General features: G+C 41.1%; 1 protein-coding gene across 5 annotated transcripts in view; it reads right to left on the reverse strand.

Annotated features, from left to right (window-relative positions):
- TRAPPC9 (trafficking protein particle complex subunit 9) overlaps positions 1-26089 on the reverse strand; it is a 465357-nt gene that overhangs the window by 153645 nt on the left and 285623 nt on the right. Inside the window, exon 22 of one of the 5 annotated variants that reach the window (XM_040547349.1) lies at positions 7799-7970. The exons of the other annotated variants lie outside the window; for them this stretch is intronic. Within the exon in view, the coding sequence (XP_040403283.1) occupies positions 7948-7970 (23 nt within the window). The 3' untranslated portion in view covers positions 7799-7947. Of the gene's footprint in view, positions 1-7798; positions 7971-26089 lie in introns of those variants that run through there. 5 annotated transcript variants of the gene reach the window in all.

Here is a 26089-nt window from a genome sequence, read left to right on the forward strand (position 1 = left end):
TGTCAAGGTAAACACAGAATGGCTTGGGTTGGAAGAGACCTTAAAGATCATCTAACTCCAACCCCCAAAGTGTAAGCACGTTCCACCAGCAGCCAAGGAATGTTCACCTAATGCAAAATAGGTTTTCCAGTAATCCTGGAGTATGTTACTTTGAGAAAAACCAGTTGCTTTCTCCTAAGTATAGCCTAGCTGTCAGATAGCCACAGCGTTGAAGGTACAGCTCCCTGAGAATAACCCCTTCAGTAACACATCCTCATCCCTACACAGCTTTGCTGTCTCCTCTTGGAGCCAGCATGTTCTGCTCTCAAGGTCAAGGCAAGCTGACTGTCCCTGGGCTTCCCGTTACAGCTGATGATGCTGAGTTGTATGTGGATCCACATAACCCTTGCTATGTTATGGCAAATTCTAAAACTGGGACCTGACTGCCATTGTCCTGGTCTTACAGTAGAGATGAGCAACTTTCTCTTGGATGATGCTGGACAGTTGCAGTCTGAAGGGTTGCATGTCAAGAGCAAGACTGGGATACTGCATAGAGTAAATCAACTCAACATAAAATAGAGCTTTGTACTGAAAAAAAAAATAATTTGTTGCATGGGAGCATTCTAGCCATTGGCTACACTGTACACAGGATCATGTGTCAGACTTTCTAATGCGGCAAGAACCAAGGAACTTTTTGCAAGGAAGAGCTTTAGTGTTTGGATTCCTGTTATCACTTTTTTTTTTTTTTTTTTAGCATAGGATTTAATTTGTCTCTTCGAATGATCTGGTTCTTTCTCAGCTGTATCAATTCCTTTCTAGTGCGCCAATCTTGGCAGTAGTGACACTTGATGTTTATTACTTTTGCCTGCTACACACTGCCTGGCCTTCCAAGAGCTGAAATGCTGAAAATTCAGATGACAGAGCTGGCCTCGTGCAGGCTGCCATTAACACATCAGTCAGTGGTTAGCAATTAGAGAACAGATAATCCAACGATCTTTTTAAAAGGGTCAGAGATTGGTCATTGGCAGGGTTTGCAGGTCAAGGTTTAGACTGAATATCAGGGTAACCTTGGTCTGGAACAGGTCACCCACAGGGTCGGTGCAATCTCCGTCCTTGGAGACTTTTTACATCCTGGTAGACCACTGACACCTGACATGACCTACTGCTGGCAACAGCCCCTCTCTGAAGGGGAGGTGGGACCATAGAATCATAGAATCATTAGGGTTGGAAAAGACCTCCAAGATCATCTGGTCCAACCATCACCCTACTACCAATGTCACCCACTAAACTATGTCCCTAAGTGCCAGGTCCAGATGACCACCAGAGGCCAAGCAAAATTTCTGTGACTCTATGGAAGCTTGAACTATGTTATATGGACATACAATCATTGCTGGTTTCAGATATTCATCTATAAAAGTATATAAAAATTCATCTATAAAAATTCAAAAGTATATAAAAATTCATCTATTCAGCTATAAAAGGATGATACAAACAAAGTACTTCTTCCAGCCCTACATGAAAGGTTGCTCTAAACACACCAACACGTAACATGGAAGGTCAGGAGGACAATGCAAGCAGTAAAACCCAGAGGAGATTGATCAGGCAGGTCTTTTGGTTCTGTCATTACTGTTCACAAACGTACTCTTTTTTTTTTTTCCCCCCCTCTATGTTCATGCCTAAATCTCATCTGAAGGCTTAATTTCAGTTCATCCTTCTGGCCAGCCACAGTTAGACCTGTTAAAGGCTGAGCTGATGGTGATGTCTCCATCTCTCTACAGTGTATTTCTGAACAACTCACAAACTTGCAACTCTAAATGATGTGCCAGCATATAAAACAAAAATCAGCATCCAATATTATCATGGTTCCATTATAATTGACACATTATTTTAAATAAGCTATTATGATGATATAATTCTAAGAACATTTGTGCCTTTAACAATTGCTGTTACCAACAAAGTTGCACAGCTTTTTTTTCTTCCTCAATTCTTTCATGTAACCTAAATAAGACAGAAAAGCAATATATCTGCTTAATGAAATTACAGGGTAAATTCCATTAAGTCCCCCAAAAGCGAGACACAGATGAGCACATGAAAGCTCTGGAGTAAAAATGTATTTCCTGGGGCAAGCAGCAACGGGCAGAGATTGCAAAGATGCTTGTTAAAATTATTTTTCTTGAGCTAAAATCTAGTAGTCACCAATGAACCAAGTCACAAGAATACTGAAAACTCTTCCCGTAGTCCCACTAATTATCTCCACTTCATTCTATTTAAAAAGTGCTTTTACTTGCACAATATTTTTCATATATATGGAAGAAAAAATGGAAATCAAAGAAGCCAGTGTTGGTAGGAGCTATGGCAAACCAAGGCGGCCTTTCATAGAATCATAGAATATCCCGAGTTGAAAGGGACCCACAAGGATCATCAAGTCCAACTCCTGGCACCGTACAGGTCTGCCCAAAAGTTTAGACCATGTGACTAAGTGCACAGTCTAATCTCTTCTTAAATTCAGCACACGTTCAGGGTCGGTTGGGAGTTTGTCATTCCCACCGTCATGGTCCTCCAGCTCAGGGTACCCTGGGTCCCGAAGCTCATCATCAGCGTTGAAGACAGAGGCAAAGAAGGCGTTAAACATCTCTGCTTTGCCTATGTCATTGTCTGCGAGGAGACCCTCCCCATCTAGTAGCGGACCTATGTTTTCTTTGGTTCTCCTTTTTCTGTTCACATATCTAAAAAAACCTTTTTTATTGTCTCCCACAGACACGGCCAGCTTCAACTCTAGTTGGGCTTTGGCCACACGAATTTTCTCCCTACAAACACGAACAGCATCCCTGTATTCCTTCCTCGTCGCCTGACCCTCCTTCCAGCAGCCGTACACTTTCTTTTTTTGCCTAAGCTCCAGTAGAAGATCCTTGGTCAGCCAGGCCGGCCTTCTGCCCCACTTGCCTGACTTCCGATATTTTGGAATCGCCTGATCTTGTGCTTTTAGGAGGCAGTGCTTAAAGATTGACCAGCACTGATGGACACCAATACCTTCAAAAGCAGTTTCCCAGGGGACCTTGCTGACTAGTTCCCTGAGCAGCCTGAAGTCTGCTTTCCCCACATCCAGGGCTGAAGTTTTGGTGAGAGTTTTCCTCCTGTCACCATAAATTCTAAACTCAACCACTTCACGGCCACTATGACCGAGACGGCCGCCAATTGCCACATCTCTTTATTTCATTATCAATGATATGTGATGGCAAATAAACATGACGAGCACCAAAGTACCATATCTCTGCAGAGAACTGCACTTCCAGCTCCTGGTCACTGTCATAGTTTCATGATGCAACTGTAGGAAGAATTGGGTCATTATTGTGAAGAGTGAGAAAAATCACATGCAATGTATTTTAGACTTAATTCTTAGCAATAAGATCACCGTTTACCAGAGTAAGTCATCAGCTACCGGTACAAGTTGATGTCTGATGCAAACACTGTGCATGCAACACATTTATAAATGAGCTTCAAGATCTTATTTAAGAGGCCTTAAGTAGATTTTTTCTCCTTTCCATAAGAGATACATGAGTCAAAAAGAGACCCAGCAAGTAAGACAGCATATAACTCTACCCACAGCATATTAAAATATTTGATTTCAACTGATTATTCATTTTAGTATGCACATTTCATTTTAAAAGAAGCCCAAATATATTCAGAAAACAAGACACAGGGCAGATGCCAGCCCTGTTGTTTGCTGTAGTACTAGAAGGCAGCTACAGCTGCCTTCACAAAGAGAACTAGATGTTAAAATATTCCCTCTCATCATTCAGTTTAGCTGAAGCCACATACCCAGCTTCCGAAGTGTGAAGGGCACTGGGGCAGATAAGTTGCTGTCAGATGGACTCCGCAGATCCAAGCAAGCTTTGGAGGAGACTTCAAGCTCAGCCGGGAGGAAACGTGCAGGTGACAGGTGCATCTTTACGTCTTGCCTCTCGCTGAGAGCAAAATCCTTTCAAACAGCAGGGAAGCAGTTTTGTTTCCCTGAAAGCCACAATCCCGATTTGTCTCTGAGTGAAGTGCAAGTGTCAACCTTCCTAAAGAAATGGCCACAAGATGAAGCACTGCTTCCACCTTCCTTCATCAAATCACTTGGGTACTCCCAAAACGTGGGAATCTGTCTCTTGCACTGCCTCCAGCACACAAACTCCGCGTCGGGAGCCCCAATTTTTTCCTGTTATTCCATATTTTTGCATCAGAACACTATCAGTTACTCAACGGAAAAGTGAAATTGTCAGTGAAATTGGCTGTGATGGCTGAGGACACCGTGAGGCAAAGACGGCAGAAGCACTTGACTTGCAGCCTTGCTCCAAAGATGTTTAAAACCTTCCTGCTACCTGAGCTGCCTGGATCTGTATTTCACTGGCTCATAAACCCCCCTGGATATGGGCTAGGAGGCAGCATGGCCATAAGCCACATCCTGGGCTCAGGAGAACATTGGTAATACCTTCTAGATGAGTTCTTCAAAGCCAGGTACGTGGACAAATTGACATTGTGGGTCATGCTCACAACTTTGCTAGCAAATACACGTGGCCCATCTTCCAAAGATCATGCAACTAGTGTGGTTAACCACTTCCTATAACCAATCACACCACTTCAAATCCTTCAACAGCTTTGTCCAATCTTCATTATCTCTCTTCTGCTAACAATAAGAAATTCTCTGCATATTTTACAAGTAGTTTGGCCACAAAAGAAATCCACTTAAATAATCAGCAGTGAGATCTCTCCACTGGTACACATGTATTATTCATTACTACATAATCTCAACAGCTTGCTTAACATGCCAGGGGTTTCTCTAACTTCCCACAAAAAGGCTGACAGAGAACTTTTTCCCCATTTTTAAGAATGCACAAATTAAGTTTAGTCCATGCACTACAGCCTTCCTGTTTCCTCTTCCCCCAGCCCTTAAGCATAACAAATCACAGGAAAAACCATCAGATGAAAGTTTGACTGAACAATTTATCAGTTCATCACGGGACCATAGTTTCTATTGTTAGATACGGATAAACCTGCCTGCATTTGCACTCTCCCTGTTCCACGTGAATGGAAGACAAAGCAGCTCAGGCAAAACGCTGACCTGCTCTCTGCACATGAAATAACAATCTATCGTATCTGCTTCAAGAGGCAGAAATTAAAAATGGAAAAATCCTTACACAAGTATTTCTAATATGAGTGGCACTGCAGAGGAAGGGGAAGGAGAGAGAAATAGATATTTCTCTCTTCAGTCCGGTGTTTGGGGCAATCAGCTGGGCACAGGCATCTCTTTCAAGGAGAGGTCTTTGGGTGAAAACAAATCACCAAGAGCCACGCTAGGTGCTACATGCCACTCACCTGGTAGCCACCAGATACCACCTCTTTGCTGAATTTTGGAGGTCTCAAATGTAGGTCTCAAATGAGAGCTACCAAGCCAAGAACAACTTAATTCTATTCACAGCCCATTGCTGTGATTGTTTCTTCTTAAAATGAACCCATCATGTCAGCTACACTCAACCAACCAACCAACCAACCAACCAACCAGTCCACCAGAGTATCTTCCCTGAACCACTGTCCTAACTCATTTCTGCTATTTCAAGTTAAATAAAAACAGAAGATATATATATATATATATATATATATATATATATATATATATATGTTCATCGTTTTCATTGTGCCTTTGTCCTCCTCATGTAGGCACCCAAGAGTGTTTGTATTTGGCTCAATGCCCTTGCAATTCAGGTATGCCATATTATGTTCTCAGGGATAATAAAGCCCCAGATGTTACATGGTATGCTTTCAGCAGGTTGCAGAACAGCTGTGGATACAAAAACTAAAGGAGCAGCACACAATGTTTAAAGTTGGCTTTAAAGAAACAGGGTGGATAGATGGGTCCCCTTCAAATAAAAATGTCGACATAGTCTCTGGAGCTGAAGTATGTGTCTATCTGCCAGCTGGGCAGATCAAGTCCCTGCTGTGTGTGTTAGCATCTAAAACCGGGGAAGATGGTGATCGAACCATGCCAAAGCTGAAATAGGAACCGTGTTGCTCCTCTAGTGGCATCCTGGAGGCTGCACACACACAGCAGCAAGACCCGCAGCTACTACCACCATCATCATAAAGGGATCAAGGATTCTGGATTACCCAAGGAAAAATTTTTTTTTTCTTTCCCTTCCCTTTTCCTCACTGCTCAGTCACCCAACTAAAGGCCAAAATAGTATTTCCAGATAACTTTGCACATGCTGACAATCTGTCATATCCCGACATGACAGATATCCTGCTCCCCCTGATTGCATTTAATGTTAAACCAGTCATAAGCAAATACAATCATATACGATATCAGAAAAATGTTATTTCTTTTCAACAGGAGCTGGTATTAGTTGTGTGCAGCCCGAGAGAGGAAGCCTCTTCTCAAAAGCTTAAATCTGGATTTTACAGGCAGATTGCTTACAGGTTGTTTTTTCGTATAAATTTCTTTTTTAATTCGAAAAAGTTATTTGCGATTAGCCATCAATAATGCAAGATGTCTTTGAAATAACAGCAATACTTTTTACTCCGCTGTGAAAAGTGACAAGAACAATTCTTTACGTTTCGATGCTAAACGAAGTTACACATATTGCACTCCGTCTCACTACGTCACTGGTTCCAGCAAAGAAGCCCTTCAATGACAGCTCAAAGTCATCTGGCCAATCAGGCAAGAAAAATAAAGCAACCCTAAAAATCAGAGATTTCTGGTCCTTTAGTTAACTGTTGACTGAGTTTTTAAATGGGTATTTAAAAAAAAAATATTCTGCTTTGCTGTTGAAGCTCTTTTTCATTTATAAAGAGCTCTTGCAGATTATGTGAACATCCTTCCAGCATTAGACATATGGGTTGGAACATCTTTTTATCACATATGACAGTGTAGGTCAGACCCCAAAGAAACATGTTGTGAAGAACACATCAGTAACAAGAATAATTGGCTATACAACACACCTTGAGAACTGTCAAAAACATACAGTTTTTATGAAAAAGCAACCTTTTTAAGTATGACTTTTGATGCTGTTCAGCACTGCCCCATATGTCCACCCAAATGCCATTTTTAAACCCCGAGGATATATTTAGTACAGCATACATCATCCCGCTGCCGTCATTTCATTGAACAAAGCAAAGCAGGATCATGCTAAATGATGCATCCTCAGCGTGTTTCAAGAGCACAGCAGTGAAAGGACTGCAATACCAATGATGTTTAAAATTTAGTCAAATAAGCTAAAGAAATAAGCAGAAGACGGCACAATAGATATCAATGGAGTTGAATTATGAAGTCAAGAATAAAATAAAATATGCTGACATACGAACTGTATCTGCTCCTGCCTAGTCTCTGTTCCCCCGCCATTCACATAAGGCACCATCTGATCTTTCAAGTTTCTGCATGCATGATGAGCTCTTGGCTACAGCCTGGGCTCGTGCAGCCAAATCTTTGTGATTCCACCTGGGCAGGACAGAATGCAAGTTATCACTTCCGACTGGCACGATTTCCTACGCCCAGAGTGACCCCGCGTGAGAACTCTATGCCTCATTACACCAGCCAAGAAATTAATGTAAATCACCAGCCCAGCACAGCTTACTGTGATCTCGGTAGAAGCTTGAATTCGATTACCAAAATTCAAAATAACTGCTAAGGGTTTGAGATTTATTTGTTTTTTCTTTTAAAGGCAGCATTTAGCAAACGATAAGATTTAACTGTTTTCGCTAAGTGCAGATACCTTTTGTTACCATGTACTGGATGTCCACCACAACAAACCCTTTGCTCACCTCACCTTCCTGCTAAAATTATCTTTCGGATGCTGCGCTCTTTGAAGCAGGGTCGATCATCTTGTACTGGGTTGTAAGGGAGATGTCCCCTTCCCAATGGACTGGAGGGCAGGGAGCAAGCACAGTCCTTCTCCTAGTACAAAGGAGCACGAGGAAGCAAAGCCAGGTAGTTCAGTCTGCACTGAAGGGTGGCACTGAAAAAGACATTTCTTGGCATGAACCCACACATCATGGAAATTACACTCTTTTACCCAATTTTTAAGTAGAGTATAGAAGGTTCTTAAAGACACTTCACAGAGAGACTTCAGTTTGCTACTATTGTTCAAGCTTAAGAGAGTGGTTTTTTTTCCCAATAATAATCCACAACAATAACTCGCCTTTATGTTGAACAACAGAAGCAAAAATATCATGAAGTAAAACAGCAACGGCATGGTGAACTGGTTTAAAAATCAGACTTTGAGGAGAAAATACAGCATAACCATGGGCTTGCTCACTCTGCACTCGGGCAGGGTGCCGCTGCCCTCGATGCACGTCAAGTGTCCCTACCAGTCGTCCTCCATGTCTCGTGCTGGTTTGGCCAAAGCATGTCTGAAGCTACCGAGCCAAAGCAGTGCCAAAAACCACCAGAGCAAAGAGCGGACATGCTAAAGCCTGGTTCCCCAAGGACACTGAGCTCTGCTGCTGTCTCCTCTCCATCACAAGGTCACCACCACCTAGCAAAAGGAGCAAGTGCTGGGGTTAATTTGGGCTTTTAAATTAGCTGCTGCCAAACACAACAATAGCCAAATCCTCTGGCCTCTTCCTGAGCTCACTAACCTTTGGGCTCTCACTCTCTCCTGCTTCTTGTAGAACTGGTAGAAATTTAAATGACATTTAAGCATCCTCCCAGTCTTTTAAATTTGGTTTAGGTTGTCCAAAAGGTTAAAAAGTTAGTAGGGGTGATAGAGATAAGCACGAGCACAGAAGCCAGCCTAAAAATACAAATAAATGCAGTGAATAGCATCCGAATTCATTGTACCGACTTGCAAAAATTGGATTTTGCTCTCAGCCAAGATAACTGCCTAAAGATTTGACACTACCTGAAACCCCTTCCCCCATAAATCATCTTAGACAAATGTTCCTTTCAAAATGTTAGGAAAGGAAATGGTTAATTTCATTTTCTTTCCCGAATGTCACAACTGAGACATTTCTGCTATCCAAGCAAAGCATTTTCTGTATTGATTTGGCAGATTAACACTACCGTTAGCTTGATACACAGTTCATCCAGCTGTTCAAATCTGAAATTATCAAGGGTAGATTAAAAAAAAATCATCCATAGACAGGTTTTTTTCAATTTTTACTGTATTAACTAAAGGAAAATGATTCTCTTGTTTCTTTCCATGACAGGCATTTTATTTCCCTTGTGCGTTTTCAGAATACATATGCTGGGGCCTTTGTTTTCTGCTAAAGCTAATTAAAGCTTTAGTTTCATTTATAAAAAAAAAAAAAAAAAAGCTATTTTCATACAATCACTTATTTAAAACCCACCACATCCAGATCAAGCATTTTTCCAACACAGCCAGGGACACATCGTGCGTGCAGGCTCATTTCCAGGGACCAGCCAAGCTGCTCTCCTGTCGGAGAAGGTGCAGGTCCATCACCGTGTCTCTAGGATGAGTTCACTAATAAGACCTTTTCTTTCCAAAATCTGTGCTTACGTTTTGCTATTATTACTAGGCCACGTAGCAGAGTTACTCTATACAGACTACACTGTGCAAAGCCTGGGAGATCACCTCAGTTTTTAGTTAGCAGGTTTCCTTTATCATCCTTAGCATATCACGGTGCTTCAAATAATGCAAGGAACTTGGAAATTTCAAGTTTTAATATTTTGGGACAATAACATCTCTGAAGTGAACTATCCCCCTATTGACTTTCCAATCTGACAGCGTTTGTGAGACAAACACTAAACCTGCATTTGCTTTTTATGGAGACCCAAGGTTTGCAAAGTTCAGTAATTGGGAAACTTTTGAGATGCCTGGGAAATCATCGCTAAGGGCCACGTCGCCCACTTGCGTGCTGCTGTGCTCCCTGCTGCTGTGCTTAAAAAAAAACTTAAGTTCTTCTTAGCCATGCTTGTTTTGCAGTGTCTGGTGGGCAGCAGTGCTACTGCGGTCCCCAGAGCTCACAAACCTGATTATTTTCTGCCGATCTGAAACCCCGCAGATATACCCACGGGGACTTTGAACTCTGCTCTTCTCGTTAAATGAGAGAAGGAAAACCCAAACTACCAAAACAACTTTAGGCACAATCCCCATAAAAAGTAGCAAGGGAAGAAGGAGGGAAGATTTCAGGAGTGAAACATCTGAACTTCATTTGGAAGAAGACCAAGAGAAGGGAAAATGGGATGGCATCATGGTAGGATCCTACCCATCTCTACAAGAAGGGAGGTGGGAATCAGAGGACAGTCTGTTTAGAGAGAGGAAATACTCTGCTGCAGGTTTACTGCTGGAAAAACAAGCAGTGATAGCTGCATTTGTGCTATCAACTAATTATTTCTGCTGCCACGCAGCACAAAATACGTAAGACTGAAAACTAAACTAAACAATCTAGGCACAGCAATCATCCTCCGCTCTTGAATGCCAGCTCCTCCGGGCAGCAAGGACTCAAGATTTCAGGACATGAGAACAATTTCTGGGGATTAGATTGATGCCTGGGGCTTCAAATACAGAGTATGTTCATGGCAGGAAGGGTTGAAGAGCACAGCTCGCTTGACAGCCTTAGGTGTAACTTTTTTCTTTTTTTTTTTTGTAGCCCTAATGCTTACTTTTGCTACCCAGAACACCCAGATTTGCTACCCAGATTTTTTTTGCTACCCAGAAAAACATTTTTTATAAAGTGTGTTCTGACTTATTCTGAATCTAAATATGTTTTCTACTGTTCCGCTGTAAAACTGAATAGTAAGAAAGCAACTCTGCAAGATACGAGTGCAAGTACCGCACTTAGCATTTACCTTGTATGCATGCATCACCTATGAGTGTCACATCATCAAGATGCCATACAGTTTTCCACCTCATTCTGGGAAGTAGTAAATTAAAGAAAGCAGTAAAGGAAGTAGTAAATTTAAGATATGATTGGCCCTTCTGTCCCAGCTCTGGCAAAGTGAGATTCTCCATGAAACCAATTTTCTCCTGGGAAACTCCTCTTATCAGTTCTTTTGTGATCCCTTCACCAGGGAAGCCTCCATGTCGTTAATGATATCATTTGTAAGGCACTCACTGTTTGGAGAAACGCCGGGATGCACATAGCATTTGACAGTCAGATGACAGCAATGCTTTGAGGGTAATGTGCTCAGATGAACACTTCACCTGTGCTTAGACAATAAATACCCTCCTTATCTCATCACAGTAATTCAGAGTTATGCATGCCACAGTAGCATGAAACGTACCAGACCATTTATCCCTGTTTCTAACTATGACAATCCATGTTGGCTTTTCGTTTCCTGTCTCGCACAACCACCCTGATTCTCTAGAAGTTATCATAAAGGCAGATTTTCTGGGTTAACATCTCTGTGGTACAAATAAATGAGCTTCACAAAGATGCCCAGCCAGGTTTGCAGGAACATAATGTTGTGTCTACACGTGCCTTCCTCCTACTTCTTCAGACTTTGTACAGCTACTAATTTTCTCTGAAATTGGGTTTTGCTGAATTCCAGGTCTTCAGGTCTTGAAAACAGAAAATAATCAGTTTGGCCTCTTGCCTCTTCAGGTGTAAATGCCATCAGATAAGTACTCTTTCTCTTCTTTACCATTTTCTCAGGCTATTGACAAAGCAATTAATGACAGCGTTCTTAAAATTTATGGGGACTTTTCCTGGAACAGGTTCTGAAGCTCTTTAAGCACTGCAAACTGCACAAACTATAAAGCAAACTCTGGCCTTCCCTTCATACTAGCAAAGCACCACCTTTAAAAGGAGAGCCAGGGCTATTCTGTTGCATAAGCCATGCGATCAAGAGGTGATGCACCGAATTTGAAGACTTGCATTCAGCATGTAGATGACAGCTACCTGCCTGTGAAGAAGAGACACGGTCATATTCTCTTGGGAGCTTCCCTGTGTCCACAAGGGAGTTAAAGCAAAGCCTGCTTCCCTCCTTCAGTCGCTGGTATAAAATGGTGGTTGCGGAAGAGAGGAGGAAATTCCTAGGTGGGTTTAGAAGAGAATGTCCCGCTCCTCTGGATATTTGAGCAGCTTTTAACTGTCTCACTCTCGATTGCCGTGCAGACAAATTCCAAGTTTTTCTAATAAAATTCAAAGGGAAAAAAAAAAGGCTTTGGTGTTATAGTTAAGCATCCAGATAAATGGCCTGATATTCTGAAGACCTGAGCATCCAGCAAGTCACAAAACATTGTTTGGCACTGTGACAGTCATCATTTCGATATGAATTCAGGAGAAGAGGTTGGGGTTTTTGTTTTGATTTTTTAAATCCTTGGGCAACTCATCATACATAGAATTTTTACTACTGATCATTTAGCACTGCCATATTGGTAATATTTTTTACATAAATTTATTAATAAATCTAAAAATAAAAAAACAATGAAAACAATGTGATGAGTGAAATCTTTGTGATCAACACATTATTTTTTATCTTTCTGAAATTTAAAGTTGGTTTGGGGCCACATTCCGAATTTGAAAATTGGGATGGGGGGGGGGGGGGGAACAAAAAACAACACAATAAGATCAACATTTAAACTTAAAAAAAAAAAAAAAAAAAGAAAAAGGAAAAATCTCAGCAATAAAATCATAGAATCATTCAGGTTGGAAAAGACCTCTAAAATCATCTGGTCCAATCTTTAGACCTCCACATCTCTTGAAGACCTCCAGGGAAAGTGACTCAACCGCTTCCCTGGGCAGCCTATTCCAATGCCGCACAACTCCTTCAGTAAAGAAATTTTTCCTCATATCTAACCTGAACTTCCCCTGGAGCAACTTGAGACCATTTCCCCTCATCCAACCTAAAATGTACTCAACTGTCAAAAAACATTATGCAGTCCATGTACAAATGGAGGTTCTAGGGGTTATTGCCATCTGCAAATTTCTTTATTTAAGACGAGGCGATAGGCAGTAACAATCCTAAACTTGACCCCTAAAAGTATATCTTAAATGGATTTTGCTTGAAACTATTCAAGCAAACATTGCCTTTGTAAAAACAGCAGCTCATGGAGATATATATACATGAGCAACACTGTGCAACTACACTGCTCCTCCTCAGCTGCCAAGGACACCAGCCCAGAACAGTCCTCCAGCACCACGGATTATGGGAATGATGCCCAAACTTGGAATGACAGAACTACAACTCTTACACCAAGTCTATGTTATTTTCATATTAGCAAAGATAATAAACCCAGACAGAGAGAAGAAGAAAGCTGTTCCTTATGGGAAGTTCTGGAAGGATATCAAACTTCTCTGGGTTCTTACTTGGCACCCTGGGTCACTAGGCTGGTCCCTCTTACCTTGCTAAAATAAAAACAAGCAAATAAAATGCCAAAAAGTTCTTGAAAAGGACAAAGTGGTCCTTTAGTTTATGGTTTCTACAGCCTTAAAGAGCATGGATTTTAAAGAGCAAAAGATCTCTGTCCATTTGACTACCCCGAGCAGATGAATCATCTAAAACAAGTTACGGCATCATGGTCATATTTTGGAGTTAAGTTAAAAGTGCCACTTGAATAATTAGGTGAATCAGAGAAAGATATCAGACCTCTATGCCACCAGAAACCCTAATATGCAACAACTTTATTTACTTAAATACTCTTACGCCATTTGAAGTACGGGTGACCTGCTCATATGCCTATGGTCCATGCTAGTTTAGTCAAATCCCTTCCTAAGCTGGATCAGTTGCTTGGCTAAGCGAATAACTTGTGCGTGTTATAAATGCATAGGAGGCAGCATCAGTTCAATAGAAAGAACAACCTATTGCTGTATGTAGGGTCGCCTGAAGAAGTGACCATTATTTCCTTACATTCCTCTCCTATGAGAAAGGCTGAGAGAGATGGGGATGTACAGCCTAAAGAAGAGAAGGCTCTGGGGAGACCTCACTGAGGCCTTCCAGTACTTAAAGGGGGCTTATAGAAATGATGGAGTGGGACTCTTTACTCGGGTAGATAATGATAGGGCAAGGGGGAATGGTCTTAAACTAAAAGAAGGTAGATTTAGATTAGACATTAGGAGGAAATTCTTCACTCAGAGGGTGGTGAGGCCCTGGCACAGGCTGCCCAGAGAAGCTGTGGATGCCCCATCCCTGGAGGTGCTCAAGGCCAGGCTGGATGGGGCTTTGGGCAACCTGGGCTGGTGGGAGGTGTCCCTGCCCATGGCAGGGGGTTGAAGTTAGGTGGTCTTTAAGGTCCCTTCCAAACCAAACCATTCTATGATTTTAGGATTTGTCGCTACTTTTGTAACAAAAAGCACCCTCTACTCATGACTGGAATGGGCCCTAAAACCAGTATCTCAGAGAAACCTTTGCTTTCATCAGCTCTTAAGAATTTTAGCACCCAGGTTTAGGTATTTTGTGGAACCCTCTTGGGAATCATGAGTAAGGAAACATTGGTGTTATAGTTATTCTCCCGGTAACGAGAGGGCTCTGGCCTGGCCGATGGTCTGTGATCACATCCTGCTGTGCCAGCCTCATCTTCCCTCCAACCCCAACCTCCACAAGACATTTCGTCCACTGCAAGAAATCCACAGCAAGGGATGCAGCTGAGGTCTCTGGATGACCACTGTTAGCAGATGGAAGTCATGTTCAGGTATGCAGGGTTTTGCAAAGCATTTATTTTATGTCATCCACAGCATCTACAGAGTTGTTAGCTGTCTGGCATACCTACAGACATGTCTTTCTAACGTGTAATTACGCTATATCATCTTAATAGGCTAACTACTAGTAAACAGCATAGCAATTATATACTAGAAAAAGATAACTTTTAAAAATATTTAGTCACGATCTGCCTTTGCTTCAGTTTGTTTCCAAATAGGCAAAAAAAAAATAAAACTTCTCTTTTTTTTTCCTGGAAATACTGGTAGAAACTTCATTCTCTTTCTTTTTGTACTAAATCCTGTAGATAAATAGCCGGAGAACAAAGAAAAAAGAAAAGAAATAATTCGTCCTGTGATCCTGGCTTCTGCTGACACAAAAATTCTTCTAAGAATATGCATTTCCTATTCAGTTCCGTTAATTCCTACAGCACTCTTATTTTATGTTCATTAACTTCCTTTTAACACTACTGTAGATTATTTCCATGCAGTCTGAAAAAAATAAAAATAAAAAAAGGTGCAAGTGGAGCAGAAAACAGAGCAGGGACTACAGAAGTTTGTCAGTTTAACAACGAAGCTCCAGGAGCAATAACATTTTCAAACAAATGCAGCACTAAATCCTCCTACACTGCAGTGTAACAATCAATTTGTTTGCCTAGGAAACTTCTAAAGCACTTTCAAGGGAAGAGAAAAGTATGATAGACAACTCAACAATATGAAGGGACGGAAATTCTTAGCAAAATCTCTCTATAGCAAATTGCAGGGGAAAAAACTATTAAAAATGGTAATTAAACAATAATTAGCTTCCCCATCGTTACTTCAGCAACACTGACCACTTTTGCATGAGTTTTCATCAAGGAAATTATCATCAAAGTATTCAAACACTAGCGTTTAAACATGATTTAAATGAGTATCTATATATATGCACCTAAATGATCATATTCCATGAAGCCAGGTTTTGGTGTACCACCTTTTTTTTTCAGATCAACAGAGAAACACCATTTCTTATCAGCCAAAGACTTAGAACAGAGATGCAACTGATTTGCAAAAGTACTGAAGATTTTGTTTGTTTTGCAAGAACTGTGTTTAAAGCGAAGACTTTCTGGTAAAGAAATGGAAAGCCGTAGGAACTTGGATGGCTCTAATGGTATCTTACTTCAGAAGCAATCAATTTAATCTCATCCTGAATGCTTTAACTACGCAGTACCACTATGAGTAAGACAACACTTCTATGCTTATACCTACAAATTCAGACATTTTTGCAGCAAGAATAAAGTTAACATATACATATTTGAGGAAGAAGAGCACAGTTTAGAAATGTACAGAAATATATTATAAATTAATGCATTAGAAGTGAATGTCACCTTCTGATACTATAACCTATGTCCTTGTCTCACTAAAATAAGGTTCGCTGCGAAGATGTATTTCATTATCAACACTAAGAGTTCAAAATAAATAGCTTCACCAAAAAAGAAATATTTTATAAAGACAGATGCTCTGCAGACGCATCAGTGCCTGTTCATTTTTCTCCCTTCTAATTAAAAGACCATTGAAACTTCTGGCTGACCATTTCCCTGTCCAAGTTCAGTATATTCCGGGGGGTTGCAATGACATGACTTTGCACACCCGTCTGAACGGGACATCACATCTGCAGAGCGGTAATTTTGCCTCAGATTCCAATTTAGTGTATAATGTATTACATGGCAGGGATTCACTCAGCCGATTTCCATAATGACAACAGTAACTGCAAAAAAAAAAGTACTTGGCTAGTAAATTGAAACGTGACATCTATATCAAGGTAAACACGTGAGTCCTCTGAATACCTTATTGGCAGCAACACTATTTTAGCCTCAAAATAAATTTTCCCCAATTGCAGCTTTTATTTCATTTCAAATCCATCAGCTCTTTTAGCTTCTAATTCCCAGAGCTGCCCCTTCCAGTTTTTAATCTTATCTTCCTAGTGTGAAAGTGCTGTAGACCAGCACTTTTAAACACAATAATGCAACAGTTTTTGAAAGCTATATAAATCATGTGAGAGACTATCCTATTAATTCCTCTTCTCATTACCAATTTTTCCCTTTTATTTACAGGGCTTGGGGACTTTACAATTCAGTTACTCTGAGAGAAGGAAGAACTTCAATTTCATCAGGACCTCCCCTCTGGCTCTTGACATTTTCAGAAACCTGTTGGACAATAACACTCGGGTCAGCCCAGACATGGAAATTATGCTAAGCCTGAAACAGATCAATTCTAGTTTGTAGCTCTCGGATAATGACTTTGTGCTCAAGGCTCTTTACAGACACGCTAGCAAAAAAAAAATAAAAAAATCCATCTTCAGAGTATCAGACTGGTAGTACTAAGAAAATCGTGGGTAGAAAACAGGACGGTAAACTGATTAAAGGGCACCAGAGGGGAGAGAAGCAACTGGTTCTTTTATTCTACTTTAAAAGATTCATATTTTTTTGCAAGGTAGGAAACAAATTATCCTGCGAGCTGTAAGAAGCCCAGTTTCCCGTTTTAGATGCAAATATCCACAAGTAACAGACACAGAGGAACTGAAAGCAAATATTTATTAGCAAACCATTGTTGAAGTCAGCTAATTAACCGAGCACAAGCCGAATGTTTTATGGGACTTGGGTATTTAAAAACTGAAACTGCAGAAGAGGAAAAGGCTTAACTAGAAGCCACAAGCCATTAATGCGCCACTGCGGAGATTTTATTTGTCTCTGCTCTGAGTTAGGAGCACTGACCTAAGCTATCTGGAAGTTATGAGTATTAAAATATTAAAAATAAACTAAAGAATTTGTCTCCAAAGGAAGCAAGTTCTTGCTGATTTGACAACCCTCTGAGAAACTCTCAAAGAAAACAAAAATCTGGGTTGTGTCTCTCCAAGCCCCCTTAAAAGAAGTGTGGCACATAAAACCCCCGCATTTGCTTGCTTAAGATAAAAAGCTGATTTTGCAAGAATATATGACCTTATAAACAACAACATCTGCAGTGGTGGCCACCTTCCAACACCCTACAACACCCACCAGCACCAGGTGTGATGCCAACCCAGCCTCTCAGATTCCCCTTCTGGGCACCGTCCCCATTTCAGCCATTGGTGGCATTCGGCGCCTTCACGACTACGTAGACACTTCCGCCATTTCACGGGCTCAAAAGTTTCTTATCTGCATCCCAGGCAGAAATAAACCTTCAAAGATACGTGTACCCTTGGGCTGTTCTCAGCTCCTCCTTGTCACACATTCTGGTTTGCTGAGGGAATTAATTGGCTTTGTGGAGCATGAAGCAATAGGAATGGCAATACATACCTCAATTAGACTCTATTTTTAAAATCATTTTTAAACATATGAGACTTTAAGGACTTTTAACAAATTTGCTTGATTCCCTTCTATCAAACAAGGTTAGGGACTCATTACATGGTGCATGCAGCACTTTAACAGTATTAGAATACACCACGAAGCCAAGCTTTCTGTAGGAGACTTCGAAGCGCACAGTAAGCAGATCTAAAAAGCCCTGTAATTTGCAACTGGCAATCATCGTTCTGGTAACACTCTACGAGGCTTTCATAATTTCACTGGTGTTTAAATTCATGAGCCAAAACACATCATAAGTTCTCTTTTATTGCTGTCAAGACCAGCGATTCAGATTCTCTTCTTCAGCCTTTCGGGACTTACTGGGTTCCCCCAAGTGTACAATGGGGAAGCGTTTGCTTCATCGGACTCTCTCTTTTTTCTGGTAGACACACAGCACATAAAGCAACAACCTGAAAGGCTGCAGTCAGAGCACATTGGCTCTTTATAACCAAAATGGCATTAGTTCTTAATTATTAGACATTTTTAGCGCAGTAATGATAGAGGGGGACTGCTCCAACATGGAAGGAAAAGGCCACTTTCTGCCAGAAAACTGAGACTGCTTTGCCACGCCGTGCCAGCGGCTGAAGGGAATATAAATGAATTAAGGAGGAAACACATGATGTATCACTGATAAAATAACCTGGCATCACAGAAGTATTGGTAACTACAGCTGCACCAAAAGATCAATGAATGTGCAAATAGCAGCCTCTTTAGAAATCATTGCTCTCCCTCCAATGTGTGGCGACAAACTCGGTGACAGTATTTACTTCCTGCCACCAGCTTCATTAAATAAAGCAGACTATCCTCATCCACCCACAAAGCCATCTCCAGAAGTCTATGGAAAATATTGATTTTTCTTGACTCGTTTCAGGTCAAAGATGCAAGGCAATAGAATAGCTTAAGACAACTATTCCCTTTCCAGCCTTGAAACCATGTTTCTGGGGCCTGGTTTGGGATCTGTTGTCGATTCACTTTGACCATAAGCAAGGAACTATCAACCCTCAGGAACCTGCTTCTTTCTGTAAGACAAGCATAGTTAACATTTCCACTGGCTGGCTGCTTGGCTTTGAGACTTTTTTGCTCTTTTAGGTTTTAAAGACTAAATAAAATCTATTTCAGCTCAAGATCATTAGATAAAATGCACCAGCAAGTAAAAACATTATATGTGAAGGATGATGCAGCCGAGGAGCTATGCCAGTGTCCCTCTATATCACGGTAGAGGGGATCAGGATCTCCAGAGTGTGACTTGCAGGCACCACCCTGAAACATCAGCAGGAGGAATTTTTCTTGCATCACTTCCACTGGGAGGACCCACGGATCTTCCTGAGAGTGGATGAAGAAGAGCAAAGAGGCAGAGTTAAAGCAAGAAAACAAGAAATAGTGATTTAGGTTATTAGTTTTAAGTAAGGCACAGAACTAACTCCCTGCTATCACAGGGGCCAAAATCAGCATGGATATTTTTTATATGCATAAATGGCAGGGAGCTCTGTGCCCATGGAGAAGCACTCATGCTGTCTCCATCAAAAGAACAATGATTGGGGCCACTCCATCCCACTGTAACAGTGGTTTGGTATAAACATGGTTTGATATATAACATGGTTTGCTATAAATGGATGCAACCAGTTAGAAATAGAGTTTATAATGAAATTGAATACTCTCAGACCTACCTAATAAGTTCACTATTTAATACAGAGCAGAGATAGCAAAGCTCATATGGCTTAGAACAGCCATCGTTGCCACCACCAGCAAGCACAGCACCAACACCATCCTTCTCTTCGCTGCAGCTGATGTAGGTACACCCTGCAACTCTACAAGGAGAACCCTTAAAACACACTCCACACACATGGAAAGAACAACAAAAAAAAACCTTCTTCAGGTTCTGAAAAATGCTACCATTAAAAGAGTTCACTGTTTTCAGAGGAGTAGATGAAGAGAAAACTTGCTGGCCTCTTCAACAGAGTCTTACTTGGTCTTTCATTGTTGTGCAAGGTCAGACAGTGAACTATGGGGAATTCCTATGTGATTCCAGAATCTGAAGGATCCTTATCGCTAAAGTCCTGCCCAGACCAGGCTCGATGGCAGTTCCTGTACCTCTAGGCAGGAGGAAAGCATCCTCTACAATGTTGTAGTGAGTCCCTGATATTCAAAGTGGCAGCCTGCATGAGGAACAAGCTAACATTAGCAATCCACATTATTAATTCAGCCTGTTCCACCTCCTTTCCTCATGTTGTCCACTTTAATTTTTTGGACAAGAACCTGAGTTTTGTGGCATTTCTATTATAACTTCCTTCTAGCTTAGGGGCTGAATATTTCAGGCATTGCAGTGTGCCTTTATGAAGTGTCAAGCATCCCTAACTACCTTGCACATAAAAGATTTGCAAATTCATACGAAGTCCTTGAAACATTCAGAGTTTGAGCCTCAGCTTTGAACCAAGGAGAGTTATCATTTTGTTTCCCATTTCTGAGAGTACAGTCCGTGACAGCAGTGTGCTGACTGTGCTTGCCTAACTCTGTGATTTCAAGGTGATTTACTTTTTTGGGGCACTCAACATCCACCTGCTGAGAGTTAAACAAAACTTCCATCTTTCATTATCGTTCTGGTAATCACACAGCTCTGGAAGGAACCACATTTCACATAGCCCAAAAATATCCAGCCTATCACACAAAAGCAAATGTTTTTCTCCCTCTCCGCCTTATGGAGAACAGAGGAAGAAAGGGGCAATTCTCGAATCCTGAAGTTGGTGCCAGCTCTCTATATTTTTCAGTTTGGGGCTAATGTGCCTGTTTTCCCAGCAGTCCTCTATGGAGCAGCTGCATCCCAGATATTGAGAGCACCACCTCTACAAAGTCTCAGCGTTATTTTGAAGACCGAAATGCTATTCAAGAGCGAAACATCAAAAATACAGGATTTTCAATCTTCAGATCTCATTTAGGCTAGGTAGGATATGAGATGCACGTTCGGGTCATTAAACTGTCTCTTCAGAAGATATTTATAGGAGATGTACAAGCAAAGATAGTTCCTGTAGAGACAGAGAGCTCCATTCCCATGGAAAAACACCTGCTCCTCCAGCCCGCAGAGCAAGCCATGTACCCAAACTCTTGTGAATCGTGCTTAACACTAGGCTGCCACGGCTTTATTTCATACTGAAAGGCGATGCCACCAGCCCAGAAGAACAACCTATAGAAATATACACACACCAAAGCTAGCTTCCAGCTTACCAGTGCCCAAGCTGGCCACATGGGCTGCTTCACCCGCATCTCCTCGGCAGGATCGGAGCATGGCTTCAGCAAGAGCAGATAGCCAAGAGCTCCTCTTCTATGTCCAAAGCAGAAGTGCTGTCTGAGTGTGGCCTTTTGTACCATTAAAAAAAACGAGTGACCAACCAGAGAGAGATTTTTCCAGCGGTGAGAAGACAGAGTTCAATACCAAAACATTTCATTGCAAGCGAACTGCTTTTTGGCTTCTCACCCGACAGATACTTGACACCCACACGCTGTGCAAACTTGATGTCCTGGTGCAAGTATGATCATTTTAATATACCAAGGGGGCAAGACTTAAAATCGAGGGCTAATGAAGAGATGCTTTTGTTACATGCTGTACCAGGCAGCTCTGGGAACTGTTCAGAACAGCCAATAGGTATCAGCAACAAAAAGCAGGAAGGATAAAATAATACTGTGCCACCTGATGGAAGAAAGGCTCCGACGTCTGGTCCCTCCAGGGTCCTTCACCCTGAAAACCCCAAGCCCAGAATATTGTTTTCACACCTACCTGGAAAACACCTGCACAAGCACTCCTAATGTACCAGTAATGTATTCTACTTATTAAAACTGTTCTTGTATTTAGCTTTATGAGGTGGCAGGAAAATGAAGGAATCTTAAATACAAACAAAAGTTTGATTTACTACACTGCAAGTCTGCAAAGTCTAGATGGAAAGACAAAAACACTCAGAAACCTACATTTTCTTTCAAACCATCAAGACTTGAAACTGATTTTTTTTTTTAAGTTACTTTTTGGAAAGTTTGAAATCAACAGTAGAAGCTGTTGTAGAAGATGCTGGTGCAGAGCATCTCCTGTGCACCTGCGCGGTGCAGAAGGAATTTGTGAATGCACCCCAGCACATGGCGCTAGAGGGATTTTCATCTCTGGATGAAGAGCAGAAAGGGGACCTTCACTCCATTTCTGACACCTGACCTGTGTTTTCATACCTAGTGATGTTAACAAGATGCAAGACAGATGCATTTTCTGGAATATCCAGTGCAAGAGCACATGTAGTAAGCAAGGCAAATGAGATCGTATGATGATTGGAGTTGGGTTCTTCCCCAAATGCAAAAATTTCAGTTAGAAAATAATAATAATAATAGTAGCCTTAATTTTAACAGTCATCTTAAAATATTGCATAGCTTGACAAAGGCAACCAAAGGGTAACAGGGGGTCAGCATCACAGCTGGAACCAACCCTTCCAGGAGGCTGGCAGCTGGTCTGCCTCCAGCAGCTTTTACCTTCTGCAGGAGAGCTGGGACTCCAGCACCTCCAAAGGAGCTGGAGCCTTCTCCCCCCTGAAAAAAAACAAAAATCAGAATTCTTTCATGACATCTTTTTGGGATTTTAAATCTGGTCCTGGTTGAGGGAAATGAGAATAACAGCTCTCAGGCCTTTAGGAAAACTCAGCTTTCAAACAAGGAATAGATTTTTTGCAAAGTACATAGCCTGAACTCTTTGCAAGCAGACAAGTTTACAAGCTCCTCTTTCTTCTTCTTTTTAAAAAAAATTTCAAAGAATGTGAGATTCATCTAGTTGCTCTCTGCTTTTGAAACAGCAAGGATTGCAAAGCTTCAGATCAACAAGAAGAGAAAAGGAAAACAATACTGAATGAAGCTGGTTTATTTGCTGTACAAACACACTCCCACACATATATTAACACAGTGTAATAAGTTGATCTTGGTATAAAATAAGTAGCCCTTCTTCAGCTCAGAAGGGCTGAATAACCTCTTAGAGGCCTTAACCTTACAAGTAATGCAAAGAGTGAATAAAACACACTCAAGTACCTACCCCTAACATTTTCACGGAGTCTCTGAACTCCACTCAGTGATTTAAAAAGCTAGTTTGCTGGTGCATGCACACAAGGAATTAAAGAACAAGGAATTAAAGAACAAGGAATTAAACTGATGTGACTTTTACAAGATGCTCCAAACCGACTAGGGCTCCAAGTCAAGACTGTGAGCTTTGAAAGAAACATTTCCAGGAGCTAGAGAATAATCTCCAATGTCTGAAAAGCAAACCCCATTTTTTTCTGACGCATAGGCATCAGGGCTGTTTCCCTTCCCGAGGCTCACATGTGCAGCACCAATCCAGAAGTCCTTGAGTCTTGCAGGGAGCCACAGGCTCCTGTTCATGGCCATCCACGTCAGTACTGGGAGCCGCCTCTCGATTCCCCATTCTCCCTGGAATCCTCTCACCACCTTATCTTGGTTTTATAGGTTAGATATCAGCAGTTAGCTTACTTTAACCAAAAATATAAACAAGTGTTAACACGTAAGACCATTAAATGCTTAGCAACCTTCTAAATCCTCATCTGTTACTCAAACACAAGCTTCCAGAGATGTAGGGTTTTTGCTCCCAGCAAGTCTTAAACCATTATTGGAAAGAGCTTCTAAAACCCACGGCCTTCTGAAAAGCCCTCGGGTTGCCAAATTCCAACACCAGGCTTAGCAGTTTTGTTTTCCTGTTCTCTCTCATTGATCCATAGATGCTTTCCTGTAACCTTAGCATGTGGTTTCTGAAGAAAGAGTAAAAATAAAGACTTTCTATTGCTCCTTCTCCAATCTTTCAGAAACCGAAACAACTTCACCACCTCCAGATGAGATGTTAAATCCATGCAGTTTAGCACATGTCCTGCTCCTACTGTTAATTAACAACTGAAAACGAAGACATTCATGTTCAGCAACTCTGCAGGCACTTAAGAGTGCAGTAGGAAAGACAATGGTACTGAGCTACTTGCCATTACACACAGCCTGGGTGTTACTAAAATGCAAAACCAGAAAGAAGCATACAGGAAAGGAACCAGGGTTCCCATTACTCAGGTCAACTTGCCTATGAAGAAAATATCTACTGGGTAACAGCACCCTAGGAGATATTTTGGCCAAGAACTCATGTGAGGACACCTATTGGAAGGAGAGCAAAAAACGATCAGAAATTGCTAGTACAGTGAGTACAAAGCAAAGGAACAGCTCCTAACAGCATTAAACCCTCGTGCTTCAGTTTATTCCAATTGTACATAGCAGCTACAAAAGGCAGATTTTGAATATTTATCAGTGAGCTGGAACAGCAGCGGCTTTGCTGTGCCGCTTCCATTTAAAATCATCATGGTTCAAGAAGTCACTCAAGGACGGAAAAGGTATTTTGAGAAAAACTACAATCTTTTAAAAAACTCAGTTTGATCATCCTAATGGCCAACGTCAAAACCAACATCTTTCTGGATGATATTCCTGCCAAATACTATTTATCTGAATAAGAGTAAAAACCCCATCTCTTTCTGTATGCAGCAGACACACTGTTAATATCTACCTGTTTTTCAAACTATTTGAAGAGGTTGAAAAAGCCAGATATCTCCTAATAAAATGGTGTTCGCTCAGGAGGACTGTAATGAGAGTTTTCATAATCATGTGACAAAGTTCAGAAGAGCTTCTTGTTTGTTAAATGAGAAGGTATCTTATGTACTATGTTTTATATCTCCGTATTTCACTAATTTAACAAAATAAAGGCCTTTTGACTTTCTTTTGTTTTCATCATATAAGGAATCAATAAAGAATAAAGGCACGGAAAGTTAAACAAATCCCATTTTGATTCCATCAACTTCCAGAAAGTCATTAAATAAATTCATCATCGCAGAGTTTATTTAGCAGTGATTATTTCTAACCCCAAGAGAGCAAGAACTGACATTCAGATCACATGGGGAACTGAAAGCCAAACAGCAGCTGAGCTTTCTTGAGCCGCAGCTCACCAAGATGCAGACGTGAGAAACTAGGACAGCATTTCTAGCATTGTCTGGTTGCATGATTTGTACCGTAACATACAATATGAAGGTTTAACGAAAACCTTAATTAAGGTATATTTCAGGAAGGTTATTTGAGTCAAAAGTAAAGAAAACCACTTGGTTTACACGCCAGGAAGGAAGCCAAGGAAGTCCTTTCTGTGGCATCACCAGTTCTCAGTTTTTGACTGCATATTTTCCCCACTAAGACGTCTTCCATTTCCCCTCTATTTTTACAGCTTTAATTTTCATTTTCCAGCAATACTAAGAGACAGCATTGCCTCATGTGCTGCTTTCAGACCTTTCTGCATCTTTGCTTTTCAGGGCTTTGTGAAATAAATCTCTACTTTCTCACTACCCTTTCGGACAACGCTGCCCTTCAGGAGAGGCACTGAGCGTGCAGGTGGTCGCTGCCTCCCAGCTGCTGCTTTCCTCCTCCACTCCCAAAATCGGGCTGTCCTAGCAACAGAAATTTGTGGCATGAAACATCTCTCCAAATAAGAACTATCTGAAAAATCTTTCTAGATTCTTAACAGTGCATTAAATTGAACTTAATGCTTTTAGAAGTAGATGTAGAGTGGTTTTATCTTATTATAAGCAATCTTTATAAAATGAAATAATCTATAAGCAATACACTTACCATCACTTCCTATATTTTGATTTATGGACTTTGCTATACTATCAGAACCTGGAAACTATAGACATACAGAAGAGGAACAGAAGCAAGAAAAAAAAAAGACAAGGTTTGGTGGTGTTTACAGAGATAATCTTGATATCTGGTTGCCACATGTAAATGAGGCCAGATTAAAGGTCCACTTTTGGATTACTTCAAGCAAGCTGCTCCCAAAATACTGTTTTCATCTAAAAGACCAAAATTAATTAGATCCAATTTATTTTTAACACATGAGAAGGACAAGATTATGTTTCTGATCCTCCTAAATTCAATTTAGTCACTCGATACATGCCTCGCAAACAAGCTGGCACTCGCTGGCTTGGGGGCATGGTGCTACCCTCAAGGATTTGTTAAGGACAAAGTCAACGATTCCGATCGAAGACAACATCTGGCAGCCCAGGACTCTGCCGAAGCACGAAGGCTGCCTCGGACAAGGAACAAGTTGTTGCTACCAAGACTTGGCTGCATCCCTGTGC

This window comes from Cygnus olor, chromosome 2 (genome assembly GCF_009769625.2).
Source record: "Cygnus olor isolate bCygOlo1 chromosome 2, bCygOlo1.pri.v2, whole genome shotgun sequence".
NCBI lineage: Eukaryota > Metazoa > Chordata > Aves > Anseriformes > Anatidae > Cygnus > Cygnus olor.